This window comes from Ips typographus, linkage group LG3 (genome assembly GCF_016097725.1).
Source record: "Ips typographus isolate SLU linkage group LG3, UJ_Ityp_2.0, whole genome shotgun sequence".
In the NCBI taxonomy this organism is placed as follows: Eukaryota; Metazoa; Arthropoda; class Insecta; order Coleoptera; family Curculionidae; genus Ips; species Ips typographus.
Window position 1 is genome coordinate 9,605,273 of NC_138424.1, and position 14,114 is coordinate 9,619,386.

Consider the following 14,114-nt stretch of genomic DNA (forward strand, 5'->3'; position numbering starts at 1 on the left):
ATGTGAAAAATACCTAATAAGTACTGGTTGCCTAAACTTGCTTTTGTACGATTTAACATTTGACTTCTAGTTGGTGGCAGGACAGTCATTTTGAAATAAGCTATAGATAATGGCGTTTATAAAGGGTTCGATAGTGACAGAGTTTAAGATTAATCCTGTTTTATAAAACTTATAATTACTATTTGACGGCAGGAAAATATCCACGATTTCAATGACACATTTGAACTTTTATGGCATTTTTGTCTGGATCATTTATTCAGGATTCAACAGAAACAACTTGTATAAGGATATAATGGAGCTTCAATTTACAGTGATTTCAACTCATCGTCATCATCATCATTGTGTCCACAGCTGAACATCCGAATCTGCCCCATCTCAATATTTATTGTTCCAAAAATCTTAATTTATGTATTTTAACCAGAGCATCTGCCTGTTGTTAGTTATGTAAAATTTGTCAATATTGGATTGTCTCTTACCGTAATTAATGAAAGTAAAATTAATGAATCAACACACATATCTATCTCATATATTCAACGGCAATAAGATAAGAGAGAACTTTAATAAGATGAGTAAAAACTTAGCTATCCGAAACAATGAAACTGAATTCTCTTGTTCTCGCATTGAATCAGTATTATGAATCTGTATCGGAATAGAATCATTGTGCAACAATAAAAATACAACATTTTACAATAGCAGAAAAGCGAGTGGAAAGCTGCGGATCCGCCCCTGTTGAGAACAAAACATATTAATATTCATTATTTCTGAAAATGGGCTCTGCATTATTTGTTCTCTGCTATAAAGATTAGACTCTTAAATAGTCTTAAACAGCCGCGCCGCTCTACTTTCCTGTGTTTTATGGTCGAGTAACTTATATGGAAATATTCTTGTTCTAATGCCATGCCCGTGACACAATAATGCCGATAATAAACTAAGAAAAGTTCAACATATCTCCTAATATCAGTTCTATTTTAGTTTGAAATATAGTACTTTAAAATACCAGATTTTCTAATGCATTTTAAGCTTGTTTACACTAAAAAATTCAAATTAAACAGCCTCTAAGAGCGTCCGCTAAATTAAACTGGTTTTATGGCGGTTATATCTTATTTGTTTATCAGACAAACAATTACGGGTTCCTCTTCGCAGACAATCGTCGTAAATCCCCCATATTTGTCAAATAGAATTATAAAGGCTGACAAGATTCCACGCCTCAACAGCTAAATGTTGGCCTGTAGAGATAATGGTATGTCAACCACCTTGAAACCTTCAACACTTTTGGAATATGCTAAAAATGCAAAAAAAAACTGGTTGCCCCCAAACCAGATATTTTGTTATCATCTTTAAAACCATGAGGCAATGATGATTTTCCTTAAGAAACAGTTTATTACAATTTAGGTAAAACATCTTTCAAACTATCAACTTTAAGACCAATTTGCATACATGATACGCACTACTCACATGGTTCTTGTCCGATCATTTTTCGACCCGTTTAACTTTACTATAGTTTAAAGTGCATTCGACAAGTCAAAAGATATTAAAAGCTCGACTGGAAAATTCCGCGTACCGATTTTTGCATGTCAATTTTAAAGCGGGTCAGTCAGGAAGTCGAATTCGAGCCTCGAAGGCGATATTAAGATCTTGAGCACATGTAGCAAATTAATTTGTTCGTTTCGCTTCCATTGGAGAGAGTGTTTCTAATCGTCGAATACACACTTGAATGTAGAAAAAATTTAAATTTGCCTCTAGTCACGAATAACTCATCCGTATGTTAATGTTGATGTTGTTACAGCATTACATTAAACCAATTGCCGTAACGCAACTACAAATTGAGGTTTTATATGGTTTTAATTCTGGTTTCAGGCGAAATCTGAAGAACACTTGGAAAAGGAGAAGCAATGGTTGGACGCAGAAAGAGTATGGCTGATGCACAGGGGCGGATTTGCGGCCGCCCGAAGGGAACCAGACTCCCAATCAGAACCTGGAAAGATTACTATACGTCTGGAACATTCCGGAGAAGTGCTAGTGGTGGATGAGGATGATATTGAGAAGGTATAATGTAGGAAAAACTGTCAAGAACACGTTTTTTTACTGAGTTTCTAGGCGAATCCTCCTCAATTTGATCGGGCGGAAGACCTGGCTGCTTTGAGACATTTGAATGAGTCTAGTGTCCTCCATACCTTAAGACAGAGGTATTCAACCAATTTGATTCATACTTATGCTGGGTGTAGAACTCTTCTGGTGGTCAACCCTATGGCTCCTTTAGCTATCTACTCAGAAAAAGTAAGTTACTAGCAGTAGCAGATGACCTTTAAATAATGTAATAGACAGGTATGTGCTTCAAAACAACCTCTTTGAAAAACTAATGGCTTCTTCTGATATTTTTTTAGTTAATTTCAATAATTCTCCAATTCCTTGCACTTGCTGACATACATAATTAAATCGTGTTGCTTCCATTATTATATTACTCCGGTAGCGTCAAGATAATTTGTGATGATGACGCCACCTATGGAGAAAGCTTTTTAAGTCTCTATATCAATGATGTTGTATACTGTAGAAAACGCCGATAACATTCTTGAAAAGTCAACCTCTACGTAGAGGTTTCTGTTGCGGTTTAAGCCAGAGGAAACACTTTCTTTGTTTCATAAACGGCATTTCCTCCAAAGGTGGAGTAACCAACAAGTGTCAGCGTCACTAAAGTAAAAGTAATGGTATAATGGAGTCAACAGGAACAGTCGTAGTATATTGTACTAAAAATCAAGAATTTTCTCTCTGTCTCAACCACTTAACAACAAACTTCAAACTTTTTTCTCTTGACAGGTGGTAGCTCTCTTCAAAGGTTGCAAATCAGAGGACATGCCACCCCACATCTACTCCATGGCCCAGTCAGCCTACCACAACATGCTGTCTACTCGCAGAGATCAATCTTTAGTGTTCTTAGGCCGGTCCGGCTCTGGAAAAACCTCCAACTTCCGGCATTGCGTTCAGTATCTAGTTACCGCAGCAGGCGCTGCCAACAACGTACTAAACCTGGAGAAACTAACTGCCATGTGGACGATTCTGGAAAGTTTCGGCAATTGCAAAACGGTGATGAACGCCAACGCTACCAGGTTTACGCAAATCTTCAGTTTGGACTTTGATCAAGCTGGAGTGGTTGCCTCTGCCAGCATCCAGATTCTATTGCTGGAAAAAAGCCGGATATCTAGGAAAACGGAGGGAGAAACCACTTATCATATCATGAACAGATTGCTGTGCGGCGTGGAAGGATTGTTACGGAAAGAACTTTTCTTGGATAACCTGTCCGGAAATGAAACAAATTTTTTGATGAGTCTGCTGCAGAAGCACGAAGATAAGCAGAGGGCGCAGCAAGAGTTCCATAAAACTTGTGCGGCTTTCGGCGTTTTGGGAATCGGAGAAGCGGACCAGAAGGTGATCTTCTCGGTGTTGGCTGCTATTTTTCATTTAGGGTGCGCTGGAGCTGTTAAAGGTGAGTTGCAGTATTTAAATATCAGTACTTTACTCAATTGGATATCCATAATGGTATTTCAGCTGGTCACAATAACAGATACCAGTTTAGTAATCCTCAAAGTGCTCAACGAGCGGCCACTCTGCTGGGTACTTCTGCTGAAGAACTTTCCAGAGTGATTTTTGGTTTATCTTCAGGTGGAATGGTAGGTATTTTTATTATGAGTTATTAAATAGGATATTTTGAGAATTACTAAATACTTCAGCTTTAATGTTTTTGTCTTTAATAGTCTTGTGAATTTTTTGAAGACTATTTCTTGCAGGATATACAGGGTGATTCCAAAGTTGGTACTTTCCTTTCACCTGCGAATAGGAAAAAATAAGTTTTTTTTCCTTTGACGCTTTTTCGAAATATGAACAATAACGAAGATACAGGGTGTCAAAGTTTTACTAAAAAAAAACAAAATAAAAAATAACTTAAATTTAATTTTAACTAACTACAGGTTATTCCTTATCAACAGACATAAACAAAAACAAAAGATTTCAGCCGCCTTTGAACTAAGTTTTAGTAGTTTGACATTTTAAATTAAAACAGCATTTAATTTTAGGCACGCATTAAGACGGTTTTTATTTTTTTACTCGAAAGCGGTGCGTCGTAGCAAAAAATAATAAAAGGGGTTTTATTTTTAGAATTGAACAAGGAATTCAATAATAAATTTTATGTTGAAAAAAAACCAGTAGGGTAATATTTTTTTTCGAAAATGTTTTAAAAAAAATGTACGCGCGCCACTGGTAAACGCAAGGAAATTGTTGTTTCTTGGAAAATTTCCTTTTCACGTAGCTACTGACACCTACAAAATTTTGTCTAATTACTACAAGTGGTTTGGCCAAAATCATTAAATTTTAATTTTTTCAGTAAAACTTTGACACCCTGTATCTTCGTTATTGTTCATATTTCTAAAAAGCGTCAAAGAAAAAAAAACCTTATTTTTTGAAGCCCTATTCGCAGGTGAAAGGAAAGCACCAGCTTTGGAATCACCCTGTATAAAAATGCCAGATGCCATTGATAACTACAATTCTTCCATTATAGACTCAAAACGTCGTATAATTAAATATATAATTTCAAAACGTCGAATGCTTCTACAACCTTCTCAACTTTTGAAACTGCTGTAAATTGTGGTTAATATCTTTAGAAGAATTTGGGATACTTTACTTTACTTGGGATAGTATTCCCAAATTTTTGTCTCAATTACTTTTGTGATATTTGCAGTGTTTTTAAATCCAAATTCAGTCTTAGCTTACATTAATTATTGTCCTACATTTTAGTTATTATAATATCTGAAACATAATGTCTAAATTGTTTGTTTTAACTATAATCTTCTGCTTTTTCCGTCATTACTACTTTTTTCAATTAACATTTTGGTGTAATTTTCTTTAGGTGACTCCTAATCAACCCAGAGCACCATTTAGAACTCCTTCTCCGACCGACAAAGGTCTTGAGAGAGAAGCGGTAGGTTTGGAGGCAGTGGAAGGCTTAGTAATGGGACTGTACTCTGAATTGTTCAATTGCGTTACTAATTTAATTAACAGGTTCGTTATAATTGTATAGACAAATTTCCGTTGACTTTATCCTAATGTTTTATAGAGCAATATCGGCCAACACTTACACTAGCAACTCAATTTTGTTGGTCGATGTTCCTGGATTCCAGAATCCCGCCACTTGCGGTAGACAGGTGGGAGCCACTTTTGAAGACTTGGGTCATAATTACTTACAGGAGCGTCTTCAGCTGCTGTTTCATCATACTAATTTGGTGGCTCCTAAAGACCGGTAAGGCTTCTAAAAGAGTCTTAATGTTTGGTAGTACAGAGGTTTTGCTAATTCAGGTATCTGCAAGAAAACATCGATCTCTCGTACGACGAAAACGAAAATGAGAACTTAATTAATCCTCAGCCTTTGGTTAACCTGCTGGACAAGGCTGCTCAGAGTACAGTCATAAGGACCTCGCAAACAGATCTTCACGAAGCTGACAGGAGGGGATTATTGTGGTTGTTGGATGAGGAAGCCATTTATCCAGGAGGTGGGTTTGATCACTTTACTAGAGTTAGTAATATTTTAATAACTTTTTGACCTGACTAGGTAGCGATGACTCGTTTTTGGAGAAGCTTTTCAACCACTATGCAGATCGAGATCACCAGCTGCTGCTGAGGAAGGCTCCTGGAAATGGACAGTTTATTTTGCAACATCTACAAGGCACCAACCCGGTTCTATATGGTACCAAAGGGTGGCTCAAGCAAAGTAGAGAAAATCCAATTTCTAGAGTTGCTATAACAATACTTCAAGAAAGTTCCAAGTAAATTTAGTGCTAAAATTGTGTTTCTTAACATAAACTGTTATTTAACTTTTAAATTCAGGGAGGATATTAGTAAACTGTTTGTGTCAGTTAGAGGACTTGGCGCATCTAATTTCAGCGGTTCCGTGGTGGGTTTGGACGGTTCACAGTCGTTGAGACGCGCCTCCAGCATTAGAAGGACTTTTACCGGAGGCAACGCGGCTATTAAGAGGAAAAGCATTTGTTTACAAGTGAATAAAATAGGTTTTATCAATTTGGCAATATTTTGCATATTCATTTTTAGATGAAATTCACGGTAGACGGTCTGATTGAAACACTGAGGCGAACGAAGTTGGGTTTTGTTCAGTGTCTTCTTCCTCAGCACAACGCCGGAGTTTGCGACAGCAACGGCTCCTTGATCAGCATTAAGTCACCGACTGGAAACAATGAAGAAGCTTTGATCAACATTCCTCTTCTACGTTCACAAGTAAGTTTTGATTTACTTGTAGAAGTTTGAAATCGTAAAGTGATTGACAAGCAATGCTCTAACATGTTAACACAAAGCCAGATACCACTAGAATCATTTTGGAATTGCTAGTAGCCTGTAGATACCACTGAATATCTACCAAAAATGGCCAGAAACCTTTACAAATTGCTTAAGCCTTTCCAGACCTTTTTTAAGATGTCTATAGTTATTTTACAGATTCCCCAGACTTTCAGATACTACCGAAAATCTGCCATACATTTTCAAAGGGCTCTAAAAAGGTCCTAAACCTTTTGTAAATATTTTTAAGTTAGACTTACTTTTAAAGGCCTCTAGAATTATTTTTTAAATGTCAGATGCTTCCTAAATACTACTAAATCTCTAGAAATTTGCCAGCGAGGACTCAACGAAAGTCTTCAACTTTTTTCTTCAACGTTTCAAGAATTATTTTGAAAATCCTTAAAAACTAGGTTTGACAGAAAGACTTGAAACATCATACATTTTAGCTATGTCAACCTGACAACACTGCTTACTACTACCAATTTCATGCAAATAATTTAGTTATTGACGTTTATGTTGGCAGAGATTATTGGAATTTGTATCATGCCAAGTTTGTTTGGTTTTTGGTAGCTGCGCGTTGGTTCTGGTATGACGAATCTTAATATGGGAGTGTAGGGAAACAAGAAATTGTTGAATCATTCACAGGAAAACTCTACGTTTTTGCCCTGCTTTGTGGAAACTGAAACTTGAAAAACTTGTTTTTGTGAGTTTGTTTAATTATCATATTCTATCATGTGAAATACAATTTGCATACCAAGTGACTCACTGCAATATCGTTTTTTACGGTTTTACCCAAATTCTAATTAAAAATCAAATACAAGTTGTTGTTTTTATTATACTTATTATTTCACAAAGGGTTAAGAATTTCAAGGAGTATTGGTCAAATTGGTGTAGCTTAAATTGCCTTTAAAAGTTATATTAAAACTTGAATTATTTTTTTAGTTAAAACTTTTTATTATAATTATACGTTTGCATTTTGTGGCTGTAAAATGTAACAACCGACAGTTGTTTATTTTTTTTGGCTCAGCAAACTATCAATAGTAAGTTGCTATTGGCGTTTCAAGTTAAGATCGCAGCGCCATTTGAACTAAAATCGGGCAACCTTTTCCTAACCTAACATTATAAATAATAGGATAAATATCGAGGGTGTCCCATAACTATATGACAATCTCTCGGGAGCATACAGGGGAGGTCAAAATAATACGATTTGTTCATATAAATTTTTTTTCGAAAGTCACTCCTAAGGGACATATTGAGCCCCAAATAACTGCCTTCCAATTAACGTTTTTGGCCGTAACTTTTGAACCACTTTGTATATTGTAATGATTTTTGCGAGGATTTTTGGGTTTAATGTTTTATCGAAAGAGATCTATTTGACATCAAAACCAGGTATTTCGTCTTAGCAGAAAAACAGGAACTAACTGGTACCTAAGACACAATTTGCTTAAACTTTGACAGCTGTCTATATTTTCAGCTGCAAACGCCATTTTTGGATACTTTTGACATTTTTGTCGAAAAATCGTACTTTTCTTTTATTTCGATAAAATGAACGGTTTTCGAGATAAATCGATTTTTCATTGAACTGCTTAAAACACAATGTTAATAAACATATTTCTTGAATTCGTTTTTTGTTTAAAATACACATGGAAAAGGAAGTTAATGCAGAACGAAACGAAAAAGTATGAAAGCTGATCGGGACAGTAGAGATTGGCAGAGGTGAAAAATTAATAAAATATTAATTAAAAAATAAAATAAAATTAATAAAAAATTAAATGATTAAATGCTTATTCAATTAACGAGAATTCTTCCATATCTTTCGTTATTCTACAAACAAACTTTGAATACTAATTTACATACAAAAACTAGTTTAACGAATATGAGATACCTGGTTTTGATGTCAAATAGAAGGTCTCTTTCGATAAAACATTAAACCCAAAAATCATTACAATATACAAAGTGGTTCAGAAGTTACGGCCAAAAACCTTAATTGGAAGGCAGTTCTTTGGGACTCGATATCTCCTTAGGAGTGACTTTAGGAAAAATGTTTATACAGTGTGACCCATTTAGAATGGAAACACCCCTATAAAATTTTAGGTTATTAACCGATTTCAATGATTTTTTTTTTGAAATAATTAGGAATGAAATGTCTATTACGAGAGAAAATTTTAAATATTTATTTCAGTTTTCAGGTCATATTACGATACTTTTTCTTGATAGAAAATGGACAATTTTTATTAGCGATTTTTTTATTGAAAAAATTACTACGCCACTGGATCTATAGTGCTTTCAAATAGCTGTGACCAAAATTTCATAAAAATCCATTCATTAATAACAAAGTTATGACAAATTAAAATTCAAAAATCCTCTAAGCTAACGGTCACAAAAGAACACCCTGCATCAACTGTTGCCATAGAAATGGTGTTACTATTTATTTGTTTATTATTACTTATTAATAAATTAATTTCTAAAAAAAAAAAATCAAAAAAAAAAAAAATCAAAAAAAAAAAATTAAAAAAAAATCAAAAAAAAATTTGGTCACAGCTATTTGAAAGCACTATAGATCCAGTGGCGTAGTAATTTTTCAATAAAAAAATCGCTAATAAAAATTCTCCATTTTCTATCAAGAAAAAGTCTCGTAATATGACCTGAAAACTGAAATAAATATTTAAAATTTTCTCCCATAATAGACATTTCATTCCTAATTATTTCAAAAAAAAAATCAATGAAATCGGTTAATAACCTAAAATTTTATAGGGGTGTTTCCATTCTAAATGGGTCACACTGTATGAACAAATCATATTATTTTGACTTCCCCTGTATGCTCCCGAGAGATTGTCATATAGTTATGGGACACTCTGTATATGGAGAAATGACAGCTGGAAAGCTCGAAACTTGTTTTAAAACTGAACACCAGATGGAGTGTATTATCTTGAAACGCCAATAGTATGAAATTGTTTTCTTAGTACGAGATATTGCTCAAGTATTTTTAAACATTTTCTTGATATTTGCCTCATGGAATTAAGTATGGGAATCATATTTCTGGGGTACTATAAAGCTTTAACAGCTGAAGAAAAACTTAAAAGTTGTTATAAGGATTATTACAAAATGTACAAAAAAAAATTGTAATATCTCGAAACTTGTAACACTTTGTATTATGGTGAATATAGTTTGGTAAAACACGTTCAAAATGGAAAATTTGTCAACGTTGATATACGTCTCTACGTCAAAAAGTAAAATTTGCTGTCTAAGCTGTAGGTGAAAAATCCTTCGTTAGGGAAATACAGGGTGTTAAAGTTTGGATAAAAAATTTCCAGATATTTTCAAGAAACACTTGTACTTTCCTCCCTTGTTGCGCAAATAATTATTTCCAAAAAAAATTACCTTTTTAATTTTCCAGTCACGTTCGTATAGGTCACCAAAAAATCAAATTAACAATAACAACACTTTTTATGACTGATTGATTACAAAGCATGAACAGAAACTTATTTTTTGCTCAGGATGTTGCGAAAAAAGAGAGCACTTTTGAGCTAAATTGAATAGGGAATCCAAAATTGATTCGTATTTTATGAAAAACCAGTGGCCACTTATTTCTTCAAGCTTAGTTTTTTTATTCAAACTTTAACATCTTGTATTTCCCTAACAAAAGATTTTTCGACTATAGAATAAAACTATAAAATATCTTTTAGGTAGTTAGGCAAAATTTTACTGTTCTTTTAAGAAGTAGTTTGTTTCATAATTTGGCAACAACTCTTGAAATATTGTTTGATATTTTGATCAAAGAAAGTTATCAATGTTACGATTAATTGTATTGGTATGAATTTTCTGATAAATGATTACTAATAACAGATCGGACAGACTAGCTAGGCTGAAGTTTAGCTTTTACGATACTAAAGCTCAGTTTAATAGCTTCAGCTTGACTGGGAAATAAATGAACTTTCTTTCAGATTCGTGGGGCTCAAATTTTGGATTCAGTCCGCCTCTACAAGCAAGGTTTTCCCACTTTCATGCCTCTGGGAGAGTTCAGACGGAAGTTTGGAATTCTGGCAGGAGACAACAAGATCACCAGTCCTGTACTAGACGAGAAACGAGCAGTAGAAGACATGCTTTTGGCCATGGACTTGGAGTTATCTAGTTATCGAGTCGGATTAAGTCAGGTGAGTTTCCTTGTTAGATTTTTTCATATTTGTATGCAGCTCTATAATTTATTATATTTTTAATTACTTTTTTGAAACCTTGTTCCATTTATAAAGGGGTTGGTTTGTTAATAGTTCAATTAACTCAGTCAGGTTGCGGCGCCATTTTTTTCGTCGAGAAATTCATTATTATTTATTAACATGCATCGATTTTGCATATTCAGTTAGACGGCCATAAAATACGCCCCATTTATGTTTGCCCACTAATTCGAGCTAATGTTTCTCTGCGGCTGTAATTCTTGAGATGTTGAATTTACACGGCATTTCTGCGATAAATAATAAATTTACAAGATTTACGCGCGACCGGTCTATTTACGGTAATCCGAATAGTGGCGATAATAAAGCGGCTCTCTGAGAATATCATTGAATGAAATTTACCGTGAAAATTGTTGCGCCATATGGCGATCGTTTTTTAGTTTTATTACACGGTCATCAAGCAATGTCAAGGCTTTGATTTGTTTTTGTGTTCAGTTTCTATATAGCAATATAATATACAAAGTGTGGTTTCCTGTAATCATAGAGAGAGGCTGAATTACAATTAAATCGAACAGTTCATCTAAATATCACAAAGTTTCTTCATTAAAGGGTTTTATTTAATATTTTACCTATTAACTATATTGCTGAAACTTCATAATTTGTGGTAGTAGAAGTTCTTCTAGTCTCACGTACATTTAAATTATTATTTATGTTTAGTTGGTATAAAACCCAACTTTATATTTTATAAAGAAAGTTATATTGATTTTATTATCATGTCGACAAGCAGTGAAGTTTGTTCCAGTTAAAACAAACTTTTTTTTATCTGTACACCAAAATATTTTTGTTTTAAACTCGCCACCTGACAATTATCTCAAAGTAAGTGAGATAATGAAGTTGTGCTAATAATCAAACATGTCTTAATTGTGACATTTGATGCAGATTAGTATCAAGATTGGTTTACCAAAGCTTAGTAATTAATCTTCGTATAAATAGGCTTTAGCCTCCGTTAAGTGTCATATTTAAAAGAGACTGAACTGAGCTCGGACAATTAACTAATCCTGTGACATTAACGAACCACTTCCCATGTTGGTTTATCCTATCAGCGTTCCGCTGACTGCATTAAAAATATCATCCATGTCACAAATTGGTTCAATGGAAAAAGCAACCTAATATCACTAGTCAACCCAAAAATAAAGATGATTCATTCAGGTATTGATAGAGTATTACTAAAAAAAGAATGAACAACTGTTCTCAAAATTTAATTTAGAGTGTTAACTTGGTGATTGTTGACAGTTGCTTTTTTTCCGCTGTTATTCTTAGCTCCATTTCTATAACATCCCATTAAATGGTCACGTCTTTTTCACTTTGCGGTAGTGGTTACTCTAATTCTGAGCGTTTGAGGGTAAATTATCAGCTTTCGCTTTGGTATTCACTGACCAATTAAAAACGGACCGAATCAAGCACACCAATTGCGGGGATTTCTATACCGACAATATCAAAGTTTTTTTGTCCGCCGATGCCATTCAAACAGAGAGAAACAGTTAAAACACGAATTCGTTTCGGGGCATGGGGACCAGAAAAAAAACCAATTTAAACATTAGACCAAGAGGTCTAACAAAACAAATCAGAAAATTTACCAACCGCAACAGCCACACGCGGCGCCTTATACATCTTTTAATTGCTTTTCTGCACCTGAGAGAAAGTTAACAAGGAAAAATCGGTGGGTCGTCTTGATACTCTTGGTCTCTGGAGGTGATTGCACTGGTATAATTACTAATGATATGCAAAATCAATAGACTCGATAATTTATATAACACCGTCGGATTAATGGTCGACTCGTTTGGTAATTGGATGACAGCACTAGTTGCAATAGAGAACCTGATGGTCAATGTTGCGTGTAAAGTATTAGGTAACATTGAAACTAAAGGATACACTTGCTTCAATTTAATTGGTTATTGTCATGTGGGAGATAATATTTTGTTTTGTGTATGATGTGAGCCACATGTTTTTGAAAATATTGCTGCAATGCATTTTTTAGACACATTCAATGGGGGATATCCCATTTTATAATACAATCTATAGCATTCAAAAGTTCAAAGGAGCTTTCACTGACATTTCTGTAATCTATTAAAGGTTCAAACTAGGATTTTGACTGTTTTGAGGTTTGTAGCACAATTGAAATGAAAAAAAAACAACAGTATACTCTGTAAATGACGTTGGGTGCTTAAAAATCTGCTCCTGGAAGTTTGATATCACATCCAAGTATCTTTCAGGCCAATCCTAGCATAGCGTTTTTAGGTCGTATTCTAAGGTAACAGACACCTAACAGACCTACTAAATCCGAGATTGTGTGTGAGTCACATTAATGGATTTGTTATTGCACTGGCATGTTTTAAGCCTAAATACTTGTTTCAAAGGGTCCTTCAAAGCGGGAATTTCACAATTTACTCTAGAAAGCCAAAACCACCTTACAAATCCTTCTACAGCATGAATATATCAGTTTTATGCCTGGAAATCGTCCTACAGGTTTTCTGGTTACATTTTGACATTTTTCTTGTCCTCAAATTTCTAAGAATAACCAAGTTATGGCCTTGCAAACATTAAGAAGTGGTCAGGTAAACAAAGGACCTTTAAGATTCTCTTTTTAAGATTCTTGGTAACTTTCCTCGGTTACAAAGTTAAATGGTTGTAAAATCTGTTTTAAACTAATAATCTATTGGTGTATAATAATAATAATAATGACGTTTATTTAGCATAAAAAAAGCTATAAATATCAACATTTACATGGTCAAGCGAATAAAAAACAGGAATTAATGACACTCAAATAAAAACAATATGAACTTAAATCTACAAACAAAACAGAAAATTTTAAAATTAGAAATTAACATTACATTAAAAGAATATGTTTTCTTAAAGATTTCCTAAAATCGGTAAGAGTGTTGCAGTTTTTCACATAGTTAGGCAGCATGTTAAAATCATACAAACCTTTATACAACACAGAATTGTGCATCTGACTAGTTTTACATCTCTCACTCAAAATAAAATCGAAACCGTTTCTCGTGTTGTAACTATGCACATCCCTAAAAAACTTTATCTTACTGCAAATATAAGGCGGTAAAAGTTCGTGCTTTATTTTAAAAACAAACACATGAGTGGCAAACACGATCATTTGTATAATACACAACATATTCAAAACATTAAGCATTGTTGCGACAGGGGTGTATCTATTACACTTCAATATACATCTCATGGCGCGATTTTGGACAATCTGAATTTGATCGATCTTGAAAGCAGGAAGACTGTATAAGAGGAAAGAACCAAACTCGAGATGTGGAAGGGCAATGCTGTTGTATAATAGCAATTTAGTACTTGTTGATAACTGACTTCCCACTCGAGCAATGTATCCAAATCCAACCTTTTGCGCAAATTTTCTTGTTATATAATCAGCATGTGCGTAGAATGTTAAACTCTGATCAAAAATGACACCCAAATATTTTATTTCATTTTCATGGATTATATTTTGGTTGTTAATAACTATATTCAGACTTTGAAAATTTACAGATTTTAAACTGTGTTTCTTCCCAAACAAACAAAATTTTGACTTTGACGCAT

At 34.1% G+C, this 14,114-nt stretch overlaps 1 protein-coding gene across 5 annotated transcripts in view; it reads left to right on the top strand.

Moving 5' to 3' along the window:
• Mhcl (Myosin heavy chain-like) overlaps positions 1–14,114 on the top strand; it is a 115,935-nt gene that overhangs the window by 39,364 nt on the left and 62,457 nt on the right. For all 5 annotated transcript variants that reach the window (XM_081974747.1, XM_081974748.1, XM_081974749.1 and 2 more), the window contains 11 exons: positions 1,858–2,046; positions 2,098–2,277; positions 2,815–3,481; positions 3,544–3,665; positions 4,898–5,049; positions 5,105–5,287; positions 5,344–5,537; positions 5,597–5,810; positions 5,872–6,040; positions 6,094–6,276; positions 10,278–10,487. In XM_081974747.1, the coding sequence (XP_081830873.1) occupies positions 1,858–2,046; positions 2,098–2,277; positions 2,815–3,481; positions 3,544–3,665; positions 4,898–5,049; positions 5,105–5,287; positions 5,344–5,537; positions 5,597–5,810; positions 5,872–6,040; positions 6,094–6,276; positions 10,278–10,487 (2,463 nt within the window). The remainder of the gene's footprint in view (positions 1–1,857; positions 2,047–2,097; positions 2,278–2,814; positions 3,482–3,543; positions 3,666–4,897; positions 5,050–5,104; positions 5,288–5,343; positions 5,538–5,596; positions 5,811–5,871; positions 6,041–6,093; positions 6,277–10,277; positions 10,488–14,114) is intronic.